The sequence below is a fragment of the Gossypium hirsutum genome, chromosome A10 (genome assembly GCF_007990345.1).
Source record: "Gossypium hirsutum isolate 1008001.06 chromosome A10, Gossypium_hirsutum_v2.1, whole genome shotgun sequence".
Taxonomy (NCBI): domain Eukaryota; kingdom Viridiplantae; phylum Streptophyta; class Magnoliopsida; order Malvales; family Malvaceae; genus Gossypium; species Gossypium hirsutum.
Genome location: NC_053433.1, coordinates 108,273,692 through 108,286,314, shown reverse-complemented (window position 1 = coordinate 108,286,314; position 12,623 = coordinate 108,273,692). Strand labels below are relative to the sequence as shown.

Here is a 12,623-nt window from a genome sequence, read left to right as displayed (position 1 = left end):
ACTATATTTTTTCTTTCTGAACAGTATATTTTTACCCCTTAGCTTAACTTTTTCAGTTGACTTCATTAAAATAATTTGATACAATTTATTTGAGGTATTTTTTAAATGATGAAAATTTGTCAAATTAAAGCAACGTTTTAAGGGATCAGTTTTTTGTCTGACTGATCCATCTAATTTAAATCAAATAAATTATTTAAAAATACATAAAAATAAAAATATTATAAAATTATAAAATTCGATTCATTTGATTCAATCTATTTTTTATTTAATTTAATTAATTTAATTAATTTTTTAATTCAATTCGACAAATAATTTAGTCCAAATCCGATTCGATTATGAAAATATTCAACTAAACAAACAATTTGCTAAAGTAATATCATATGAATTTTCATCACGTAACATTAAATTATTTAATGAAATTAAAAAATATATTGATCTAAGAATTGAGAATACCAGGGACCTTGTAAAGAATTTGACCTTTTTTTCCTCTCGCAGAGCAAACATCAAAAACCAGACATGGTGTTTTGTTGAGGATGAGGATAAAAAATGGCGTTTAGATTATCAACAAAATGCAGTCTCACCTCCTCCATTAGCTACCGTTTCTTTCCTTCCACTTCCCTCCGTTTCCTCTCATCTACTTCCCTTAACCTTCCCAGACTAGAACCCTCAAATGAAGCCGACAACCTTTCCCAAATCCTCCTCACCCACCACAACCCTTTCCACTTCATGGAATCTTCCCTCCAAATCCATGGCGTCTACCTTACTCCCTTCCTTCTCCACCAGACTCTCCTCCGCCTCCAACACTCTTCCAAAATTGCCCTCTCCTTTTTCCTCTTTTCCAAATCCCTCCCTCCTTCTCCCTCTCCTCTCCTCTCCACATCCTCCTACAACCTCATCATCGACATTCTCGGCAAGGTCCGCCAATTCGACGTCGTTTGGCAGCTCATCCTCGAAATGGACCAATCCGACGTTTCTCCCGATCCCTCCACTTTCATGATTTTAATCCGTCGCTTAATCGCCGCTGGCTTTACCCGTCAAGCCATTCGCGCTTACGATGATATTGGGTGTTTTGTTACTGCTGGCACCGACACTGATAGTCAAAACGATTCGTTTTGCTTCTGTTTCCTTCTCGATACACTCTGTAAATACGGCTACGTGAAGGTGGCGGTTGAGGTTTTTAATAAAAGGAAATCTGGGTTTCGTGTTGATTCGAAAATGTACACGATTTTAATAAGCGGGTGGTGCAAGATAGGCAGAATCTATAAGGCAGAGAGGTTTTTAAACGAGATGATAGAAAGAGGAATGGAACCTAATGTTGTCACTTACAACGTGATGTTAAACGGGATTTGTAGAAGAGCCAGTTTGCATCCGGATGAAAGGTTTGATAGAACAATAAGGAATGCCGAGAAACTGTTCGATGAAATGCGCCAACGAGGGATCGAACCTGACGTGACCAGCTTTTCAATCGTGTTACATGTATACAGCAGAGCACATAAGCCTGAGTTAACGCTTGATAAGTTAAAGTATATGAAGGAGAAAGGTATTTGCCCTAGTGTGGTTACTTATACTTCAGTTATCAAGTGTCTTTGCTCCTGTGGGAGACTCGAAGAGGCGGAGAAGGTACTTGGTGAGATGGTGAGTAATGGGATTAGCCCTTCGGCTGCAACTTATAATTGTTTCTTTAAGGAGTATAGAGGGAGAAAGGATGTCAATGGTGCTTTGAATTTGTATAGGAAGATGAAGGAAGACAAATTATGTGATTTGAGTTTACATACATATAATATCTTACTAGGGATGTTCATGAAGCTGGATCGAATCGACGTCGTTAAGGAAATATGGAATGATGTTAAAGGAAGTACACCAGGGCCTGATTTAGATTCTTATACATTGTTGGTCAATGGGTTGTGTGAGAAGCAAAAATGGAGAGATGCATGCCAACTGTTCGTGGAAATGATTGAGAAGGGTTTACTTCCTCAAAAAGTAACATTTGAGACATTGTATAAGGGTTTAATACAGTCTAATATGTTGAGGACTTGGAGAAGGTTAAAGAAGAAACTTGATGAAGAATCAATAACTTTTGGTTCTGAATTTCAGGATTATCATTTTAAGCCATACAGGAGATAAACTTCACCCTGTTTTCTATGTTTTTTGCTTTGTCCAGTTATATTTTAAGCTTCACAAATGTTACTAATTTGATACTAAATAGATTGATGAGTAGATTGAATCATTAGTTTTTGACATTCACCTCATCTGTGTTGACTGATCATGTGGTACTATTAGAACGTGATCTTTTTTTTTTCTATAAATATTATATCATTATAAATTTTAAAAAGTTAAAATAATATATAATTATTAAAAACGATATTTTAATTTCAAATAATTGTAAAAACACTTGAAATTTAAATACCTTTTTAGAATTTTATAATTATATGTTTTAGAATTTTATAATAACATTTACTTTAAAACCTTTTAAAAAAAATTTACAATTTTTGTAATGATATTATTAATTTCAACTAATTTCTTTTCAATTATCATATTTTTTATAAATTTTATTTTTATAAGTTATTATAATTTATATGTTTTCTCTAGATTTTATATATATTTTTCTGAACTTTTTATATTTTTATTTTTATTTTTATATTTTTTTTAACGTGCATGCATTTAATAAAAGGAAAAAAATTATTTGAAGATGCCACGTAACATTTTATGATTGGCTATAAGACTTTTTTAACGTCTGCTAAGAATGAACTAAAAAATGTAACAAAAGCATACTTTAATTATCAAATTGGGATAAAAAATTTAAGTACTAAAATAAAAAAATGAGTATACTTTAGCAATCAAATCATGAATTAAGGTTTTATAAAATTTCACTATTTTTACCGAATTCAAACCATATGCAAAAGACACTTGTTTAAGTCTTTAATCGACACATTTATCAAGAGTTAAATACTTGCATAATTTTCATCCTTACCCTTAAAAACAAATTTCCTTTTCATTTTAATGGATTTGTTTGTTTGAAATACATTCATCATTCAATCTAAAGTTAGAATTTGAATGAAATATGAATATGGATTGGTTTCAAATCCAATTAATTTGAGTTGAATCAAAGCTGAACTTAATTTTTTGTAGATTGATATTTTGGGTTAATTTAGAGTGCTAGATTTAAATCATTCGGGTACAAACTGTTTGGGTTTAAGAAACACTGGATTCGGATTATTGTGGTACAAATTATCTGGGTTTAACCATTCATTGTAAAGCTATTATGGCATTATATTTGGACAACACAAGTGTGAAGCACGGATAAAGACCAACATAAGTCAACCGCATGCAATGGATTATCTTGAGAAGATATTTGATAATAGGTTTCTCAAATTGGAATGTTCATATTTTCCTATACGAAAAATCCTTGTATTCATATCACATGGGTACTTCAAACAACATTTAAGACAAAAATATTCACTTACTATTCCTCTTTGCTTTCTTTTAATACAAATATATATATATATTCCTAACATGATATCACATTCATGGTCATAACTCACAAGATGACTTCAGGTGAACTTCAAGAGAACATTCATGATGACGTTAACAATTATCATGAACATGTAAAATTAAGTAAAATCAGGACCTAATATCAACATGTTGCCAACTGCCTAAAATCAACAAAACACCACCCCATACCATTTCCACAACATCAACAACCTGAAATCTAACGAAAACATGGTACTTTTTATACCAGGATTTCAATTACAAAATCGGACTGCAAGGGCAGACGGTTGATCAACTCCAAAATTTAGATGCAAAGACTATACCCCCACCGCCAAACTAATTGATTTCTTTAAACTCACCTTGTCTATAACAAACTCAAAGATCATATGTATGAGCAGCTTTAGAGACTTATCATTCAAATTGCCTTGATCATACCTGGTTTGGAGATCAGTCACCATAAGTAACAGAATCAACTGTATTGTGTTCAACTTGCAAAGGCCTTCCCAAGTCTTGCAGCAGCAGTTTCAGAGCTAGGGGCAGTCATCAAATTTCCACCATCAGACATGTAGAAATTGTTGTAATTAATTCTAGTAACCAGATCAGCCAAATGAGGAAAGTGCCCCACATTGAGCTTGAAAGACAGGACCTGCATTTTGAAGACAGCCTTTGGATTAGAGAGTCCAATTTAGGATATTATATTTTTCAGCTCCCTAAACTAAAATTTCTTCATGCTTTCTGAAAAAAAAAACATAGTATTCACAAGTAAGGATGCATGTTGGTCTCTTTGAATGCATTTAGCATTCTTGGCAAACATGAATGAGATGCAAACTATAGAAACCCTGAATTCAAATAAAAGGCTAAAGCAACTGGAAAGGGTTAGAGGGTACTCTAAGGAGGAAAGCAATGCAATCGTCAAACTGCTTCTCAACCCGGTCCACTTCCATTTCACATCTGGCCTTAATTGCAGAAACTGCTCCAGCACTGCTTAAAGTCTGTTGTAGGGAGTAAAAGTCCAGGGCTAGTGCAAGAATGCTGTTGATTCGGCTTGCAATCAAAGCCCACTGAAAATCAACGAGATCATTAAGCAATAATCAAATGTAACTCCTCAAACCTTTCCAACCTACAAAGAGTAATCATGATTTTTAAAAGATTACAAATACAAAAATATATGATCCTACCAGCTTATCTGGAGCCACAAAGCATTGACGATGAATTGATAATAAGTAGGCGTCATGTACTTCTATAACCTCATCTAGAGACCCAGCTGCTGCCATTCCTTCACAAAGTTCACGCCATGCACTACGATACACCTGATTACCAAAAGCTAGTCAGAGACCCAGCTGCTGCCAGTATTTTTCTTACTTGTTTTACCCTATGGTTCCACCACACTAAGTTTTTCTCTCCTGAGGCAAAGCTTACTATAACAGTTGTTACAACTTCTGCATCATGATACATTGGAAATCGGCCTGCTAACAATATTTGTCTAGAAAAAGAATATGACCCTTGAACAGTTGTTATATTTTGTAATTAATTCAAACAAATCTATATATGGAAATCAGCTGCTACAACATGAAAAGCCTCTTGATCAAACAACTGAGGTGGTATCAATATTGTCATCGATATATGAAACTTAATTTGAAACCTAAAAGATAGATACACGCATTTAGGTTCTCAATAATCTATCCATGTTGTAACAGTATAATTCCTAAGAATGGAACACAATAGAAATGCAACAAAACTAGCAATTTTGTTGTGTTAAAATAAAAGAGTTGGATCTCCAGTGTTAGAGAGGTCTGCTAAACATTGATTTAACTCATTTCATCCATCACAGAGAGGACCCACAGACAAATTATAGAAACCACATCCTGCTATAAAAGCACCAAACAATTGCAACATATGGATAAGCAAAGAGGATTCTACAAACAGATATGATGCAACAATAAGATATAGGTTTCATTTTTTCTTACAAGGTTTTCTTGATGTCGTGAAATGTTAGACATATTCCAGTTATTTCTGGGAGCCATACATTCAATGATTTATCAAGTCTGCAGCTCATAATTTTATAAATTTATACTTAATTCGAAACTCCATCCAAGAATGGATGGTCATATTTCATTTGAGGAAATTTTGAGAAGTGATATTGAGGATATTTATATCTGAAGAGTGACTAAAACATGATACTTGGTATAGTGATTCCCTTATACAATGAAAAAGGTTAAAGCTAACTCCATTTAGCCTTTGAAATGAAATTATCTACCTTTTTAAGCTTATAGCTTGGTTCTAAATTTCTACATCAGCTAAGTTGCTAACACCTGAATCCTTTGGAAACTATGGCTCAGACTTAGCTATCTTAATCTCTTATTTATGGGCATTCAAGTTATGTCTTGAGCCATTTGTGAATAACATGGTTTAACTGCATGTTTCTTTCTATATTCAACCAGATGGTTGCTACTTGTCCTTTCTTTTCATTTTTCATTTGTGTAATTACCGGAAATCTACCATAACATTTCTTGGACAATCAATCAGCACAAAAAATTAGAGAGAACCAGAAAAAGGGGAAAAACTTTTAAGGAAAAAAAACAGTAGACAAAAGTTATAAAATAAACGATATCTTACTCTACCAATTTCAAAAAGAGAACTTACTCTGTCCATCACATATTGGTGAAAAGCATCAACGAAGTGAAGGAGTTTTTGCTCCACTAACCAATGGTGCTTGCGGCTGTTTCTTACAGTGCCTTTATCCTGGAAATAGAATCATCAAAGACTGACTCATGAATCAAAGAAATAGTGACAACTGCATGATTGGTTCTCACAAGCACATGTTTATGTGTTCTTTGTGAACATGCACTAACATGGAGAAAACAATGATTGTTTGATAGAAGAACACTCTCAAAAAAATTTAAAATAACCTTCCACATCCATCTCCGAGCTTTATCAAGTGCAAACTTTGCCCGCTTGACCTTCAGCAAGAAGGCCATGACCTACATTACATAAAATATTTCAGGAACAAGCATATTTCTAGATAAAAACACCTTACAACCAAAATGAGATTAGTACCTGATTATACTTCTTAATTGCCTCTGAATTAGCTATCAGTTCAAGAGGCCAAGAGACCTGCCACATCCAGTGCATGTATATAAAGGACATTACACACTTGCTAAGCAGAATGGATTAAAATTGGGGAAGAAACTATTGGTCTCAGGAATGGACCTTGTAAGTGAATTTCAGAGAATCAAGGCCATCAATTCCATAGCTTTGCGAACGACTTTTACGAGGAGTTGAAGCAACAGTAGCTTTATTACTTAGCTCATCACTATCAAAACCATGAGTCTTGGAAATGGACACCACCAAAGACTCCGGTGCACTCAATAGCGAACCATCAGCTGAGTTTCTAATGGATTCCTGTGGTTTATAAGGATGTATAACATTATCCCAATAGAAGTAATATAGAAATTGAACAACTGCAAAGCAGATAATTGTACATTGCATGACCGAGGGTGGCAATTGGCAACTTTGCAATGTGCACAAAAGCAACAAATTAGGCATCCAAAAATATACGAAGGATTCTAAAAAACTAAATTGTTACACCAAGTATTCACCTGCAATATTGTGTTCAACTCAAAATCATCATCCCAGGTTTCTCCCCTATCTAACTTATTAAATATCACCGTTAAAAAGTGTTGCAGCAAATCACCTGAAAGGAAGGTATGAAGGAAATGTCAGAGATATAGTATACCGCTTGCAGCACAAACAAGTATATGGCAACCAATATACATTAGAAGTTAACAAACCATATCATACCTGAACCTAACAAGTATATGGCACGCAGCACTGCAAGCTCATCCATTAATCTCCAATCATTCATTAACTTTGACAGAATAAGGCCGCCAATATAATCCACCTATGACATTATATCCAAACATTTAGATTTATAAAAATGTTCAACTAAAAAAAATGTGAATAACAAAGGCATATTTCAACAATTTACCTGCTTCTTGATGTACACAGTCAGACATTCCTGCATTATAACTGTAGGAAGTGGGCTAATTCTTGGTTGAACAGTTTGAATCCAGCTAAGTACACTTGATGAAAGGGTGCTATTCTTCTGGAAAGGCAAGAGCTTTGACATGCTGATATTATCCTGTTTCCAGATTCAGTTACATTTGAAAAATGCTTGCATGGGGTTTACATCACATATTGAGTTTAAAAAACATCAGTCTAGCAATACCTGTAGAGAAGGAAGAATAGTAGGAAAGGGTAACAAAACTTCCAATAACTTAGTGTCATGCTGGGCACGAAGATGTTCAGATTCACTAAACTGGAAACCAAACATATAGTTGGTTCCATGAGGTCCAGAAACATTCTCCCTTTTTTCTCCAAAAACAGCTTTTCTTAAGCATTCATCATTTAAAGTGGGTAAGCAAAACTTTTGTGACAAGTTCAGTGCCTCCCATGAATTCCTGTTCTTGTCGAGCAATGTTTGACAAACAGTAATGACTGGATTTTCAGGACAAAAAGATCTTTGGGACAAATATTTATTTTCAATTCCTACAATCACATTTTCTGCTTTTATATCAGGGAAACAACAAGAATCCTCATCTGCAGGCTCTATATCTAAAACCTCTTTCTTTAACAATGAGTTAACTAAGAACTTATACCAGATTTTCTCTGAGAATGTTGAAGGTGGCAAGGCTCCATCAGTACCAGATTCCATAATCTGTTCTTTCATACATGCAGACAAGGAAGAAATAGTCTCTGCTTTGCATTGGTCACCTTCGAAGAAATATCGAGAGATACGATCACCATGGCCTAAAAGGCCGGCTAAAGACACACAAAAGATTTCAGCTAAAGTTACCCCTGCCATGCCCTGCCAATGGTTCATCTTATTTATATCACAATCATTATAATTCCCAGAACCATCATCTACTTTATCACTATTTTTGCAAGAAGGCACTGTTGATGCCATAGGAACATGACGGATCAGCTGCAATGATTTCCCAGCAGAAACAATTGATTTTGCTATGTCCTTAATAAATAAAGGACACACTATAAGGTCTCTATTGTTTTGTTCTTTTCCTTTCACAGAACCAAATGTAGAAACAAACTCCTTTTCAGTAGTTTCCTTTTTGTTACTCATCCCATGTACATAATCATGGCTATAATTTGGGGCAGAGGGGTCAACTTTTAGATTGTAATTTTGCATTATCCTTGGTAAATAACTCTTTTCCCAGAACTCAGGCTCATCAACGGAGATTGCTTTATTAGCATATAAGAACATCTGCCACAAGAGACAAAAGACAATAACTGGGAATTCAGTGAGGAACTTGCAAAAATGCATTTGAACCTGTAAATAGAAACGCATCATGGAAAACCACCTAATCCCCCTCGTGTAAAGATACTGCAACTTCGTATTATTATGTCAACAGTACATATGTCAGAGACATGAAGCATACTAGAGTCCCGCTAACATTTAATGCAAAATGGAACTCTAATTGCAAACTATCATAATCATTCACAAAAAGAATGAGTTCATGTGCCAAAAAGAATTTCTGAGAGATGTTAAATTGAAGAAATTGTTTCAGGCTTTAGAATAAATTTCAGCTTGAATCAAAGTTACCTCCTCGAAAGGATCATCCAGTGTCCCTTCAAAAAGCCAAGAATCAAGACCCTCAATGTATGGTAGTAAGCTTCCAACAAATATATGAATCAGCATCTTATATTCATCCCCCTGAAATTAGCATGAGCTCTAAGTTAATATTTGTCAGATGTTCATACAAATGTGGAGAATCAAGAACAGTAATCAACAATGAGAAAATAGATACAACCTCACCACCTTGTACGAGGCATGCTTCATCAAGCTTTATATAGAGATAGTCAAGGATATAAGTAGCAATGTCAGCAGCTGAAATATTCGAAGTAGGCTCAAAGTATGCTTGGGGAATGGCTCCATGAACTATTTGCAATAGATATTCAGCACCTGAACAAAGGCTAATATCATTGAAAAAGAATCAGAAATTTTCAATATAATAAGACAAATAATGCAATGAATTGACAAAAAGAAAGAAAATAATCTTGGAGATGGAGTTGAAATTTATCTGTAAACATGTCTATATCTAACACTCAAAATTATTCTAAACCGCAGGTGCTCTTCAATACAAATACCATAATGGTAACAACTCAAAAAACTGAGAATAATGAAAAACAAAACTAAATGCCTAGAGTTTGTTCAGGTGAAAGTTTGTAAGACAAAACATACCAACCTTGATAAAGAACTTGTTAATCCCAGCAAGGTCAGCGTAGATCCCACATTTGAACTGCTGATCTTCGTTTCTTCATTCAAAGCAATATCACGCAACCTCTGCTCTAGACATAACAATTTGACTAAGCTTTCAAAGAATTCATGCCAACACAAGACAATTTAACCTTTCTATATGATGGCAAAAACATCTTAACTAAATACGCTTCTAGATGCAAAATCAAACAATGTAGCAGTAACTTTTTAGAAAAAGATAAATCAACGGTTATGGTTATTTCTCTATATATGGAAACTATGTTAATCACGGGGTATTACATATTTTACTCACAAGTCCATCTTAATCAATTATTTGTGCGTGTGTGTTTTCTTACTAAGAGTCTATCATTACCAAACAGAACCTCAAAAAAAAAACATTTGGATATATACATCATAATTTTTTTTTTAAAGTTTGGATTAATAATTGAATGTTACATAAAAAAAACCTAATGTTAAGGTTATTACTTCTATATCAAAAATATATATATGTTAATAACGGGTATTGCATATTATACTCACTAGTCCTTCTTAATCAACTATAATGTATGTATTCTATCTAAACAGAAACTCAAACAAAAAATTTGGATATATACAGACAAATTATAAATTTAAAAAAAAAAGTATTGGGTCAACAATCGAATGTTACATTTGCTTAGAAAACCCAATTGAAATCAACTTTCATCAATAAAACAAGAATAAAAGAAAAAGAAGAGCAAATTATGACCTTGAGCCAAGAAGAAACCGAGGAAGCAAAAGCTCTCAAAGTGGGAGGAGGAGATCTAAGCTGCGATTCCACTTTAGAAACCGCAATTTGCACAAGTCCAAGACACGTAGCGGCGTACATGAATTGGTTGAGGATTACGGCCAAGCTTGACTGAGACAAATGGGGGACGTAAATCCCATTTCTGACGCAAAATCGCCGCCCCTTTTCGTCCCAAGAAAACAAGGAACTCGAGAAGCCTTGCAGCATTCGAACAACGCCTCGAACCAACTCCATTTCGGTAGTCCTGGAAGACGAAATCGGGAACGAAAATCGGGCGTCATTGTTTGAGAAAACGCCGTAGATTTTGTTGATTAAACTTTGAGAAGCTTCTGGGTTTGAATTGATTGAATTACTCGTAGTTTTCATTATAAACCTGCAGTATCGGAAAGTTAAAGAAATACTAAGGATTTGAACCAAAAAACAAGGACATTTTCTGTTGGAATCAAAGAGTGTCGTGGACAGTCTTCAAAGTTTTTTTTTTTTTAATAAAGAGACCCTTGTTATTATTTATTTATTTATTTCCTATTTCATTTATTTATTTTTTTTAGTTTTACTTATATGATAGTGAAATTTTGGAGTGTATATTATATCAATGCTCACTCAGTTTTGACGGAATGCTCCCTCTAATTTTAATTCATTTACTCAATTTTTAAAAAATAATAAATTAATCATTAATATTATCAAAAAGTAATAAATCAATCGCCTATTAACATTTAACGGAACCGCTGACTTGGCCAATTAGTGGCAAGTTAACTTGTCACGTAAGACGAGGCAGAGTTGAATAACTGATTTTTTTGTCCTAAATGACCCAATATTTTTATTTTTTGCGTACATAGCTTAATATATTTATACTTCTTCTCCATCCTAATAATCTCTGTCTTCAAATATGATCATCTACTCCACTCTACCATCAATCTCTTTTGTCTCCTCTACCTTCTAATTTCTCCCCATTCAAATTTTATCATGCCAAAACCCAAACCACAACTTTCAATTTATGCCCTCATGGCTGTCATTGTTGTGTCACCAAACCACAACTTCCAACCGTGTATTGCCAAAACTAGAAACAAATATTGCAATCTAACTGTTTGTGGAAATGCCACAATGACCATCGGTTCAAACTCAACTGTGACAGCAACAACTGCATCATTTTATCCTTAAACCATGGCAAGTTCTACATCCAAAGCATCTGGTACAAATACTCTACTATCCGAGCTATCGACATGGCTAGCAATAAAAGAAGAAGAAGAAGAAAAAATGGAGATGACCTGAGATGAGATGGTGCATTTGGCCGAATACGGTGAATAAGAGCTTTCAACCGTTCTTGTCACTGAAACTATTCTTTGTGTAGCTGAACCACTTTAGAATTTTTCTCTTCTTCGTCTTTTACTGCCCAGCCCAACTAAGGTTTTAAATTGAATCGTTTACACAATAGGATGCAATGCCACTTTTTCGTTAGGTCTTTAATGGAAAATGTTTAAAATGACTGATTTGTTATTTTTCAAAAGTTGAGTGACTGAATTGAAATTAGAGTGATAGTTTGGTCAGTTACATCAAAATTGAGAGACTGTTGATGTAATTTACCCAAATTATAATTACCTACTGTCGAAACCATCTTTAAAAGTTTGAAAAAAATAGGAATGGACTTTAAAAAAGAATTATGGAGTCGCCACCGATCTTTTTGAGGTGTAATCGGATCACCTTGAGATTGATCATTTTAATAAAATATTTGATTTATTAAAACAATAATTTTAGGTCTATGAAAATTGAGAGAATGAGTTCGAGAATCGGTTACGCACAAGGAAGGGTTAACACCCTCGTAACGCCGAAAATTGGTACCCATTGATTATTTAACGTCCTATCGTTGAAAACTTAAAAGAAAAAACTGCCAACATACGATTCCTTTAAAAATGTGTGATCAACTCGAATTGGATTTTAAGATTCACTCGTTTCAAAGAAATAAAATACCACATCCAACACGTTAGGACACGATACTTTAAGCCTCCAAAAATTGAGATCACCTTATGACTTCCAAAACGCAACGAAAAGGGTATTCAATCATTTGGTCCAACGAAAAAATGA

At 34.2% G+C, this 12,623-nt stretch overlaps 2 protein-coding genes across 3 annotated transcripts; one reads left to right on the top strand and one right to left on the bottom strand.

The window, feature by feature from the left end:
* Nucleotides 1-25: 25 nt before the first annotated feature.
* LOC107896249 (pentatricopeptide repeat-containing protein At2g13420, mitochondrial) lies at nt 26-2,227 on the top strand. The gene has a single exon (XM_016821360.2). The coding sequence runs from the start codon at nt 547-549 to the stop codon at nt 2,122-2,124; it is 1,578 nt and encodes a 525-aa protein (XP_016676849.1). The 5' UTR covers nt 26-546; the 3' UTR covers nt 2,125-2,227.
* A 1,213-nt stretch (nt 2,228-3,440) lies between these two features.
* On the bottom strand, nt 3,441-12,236 carry LOC107896248 (gamma-tubulin complex component 5). 2 transcript variants are annotated; one of them, XM_041078015.1, is made up of 16 exons: nt 11,810-12,236; nt 10,506-10,917; nt 9,750-9,847; nt 9,315-9,477; nt 9,107-9,217; nt 7,718-8,767; nt 7,478-7,630; nt 7,291-7,390; nt 7,089-7,183; nt 6,700-6,891; nt 6,547-6,603; nt 6,399-6,470; nt 6,133-6,231; nt 4,668-4,799; nt 4,377-4,550; nt 3,441-4,135 (listed from the first exon to the last, which is right to left on the bottom strand). In XM_041078015.1, the coding sequence occupies exons 2-16, from the start codon at nt 10,908-10,910 to the stop codon at nt 3,974-3,976; spliced, it is 3,063 nt and encodes a 1,020-aa protein (XP_040933949.1). In that variant the 5' UTR covers nt 10,911-10,917; nt 11,810-12,236; the 3' UTR covers nt 3,441-3,973. The 2 variants fall into 2 exon arrangements, with proteins under 2 accessions (XP_040933949.1, XP_016676848.2); XM_016821359.2 differs by lacking the exon at nt 11,810-12,236 and having other exon boundaries at nt 10,506-11,063.
* Between the last annotated feature and the right edge of the window lie 387 nt (nt 12,237-12,623).

Coding starts and splice junctions, on each gene's coding strand:
- LOC107896249 (XM_016821360.2), top strand. CDS start 547: ATGGCGTTTAGATTATCAACAAAATGCAGTCTCACCTCCTCCATTAGC.
- LOC107896248 (XM_041078015.1), bottom strand. CDS start 10,910: ATGAAAACTACGAGTAATTCAATCAATTCAAACCCAGAAGCTTCTCAA. Junction 7,184..7,290: donor CATATACTTGTTAGGTTCAG/GTATGATATGGT, acceptor CCTTCCTTTCAG/GTGATTTGCTGCAACACTTT. Junction 4,551..4,667: donor TTGTGGCTCCAGATAAGCTG/GTAGGATCATAT, acceptor GTTGATTTTCAG/TGGGCTTTGATTGCAAGCCG.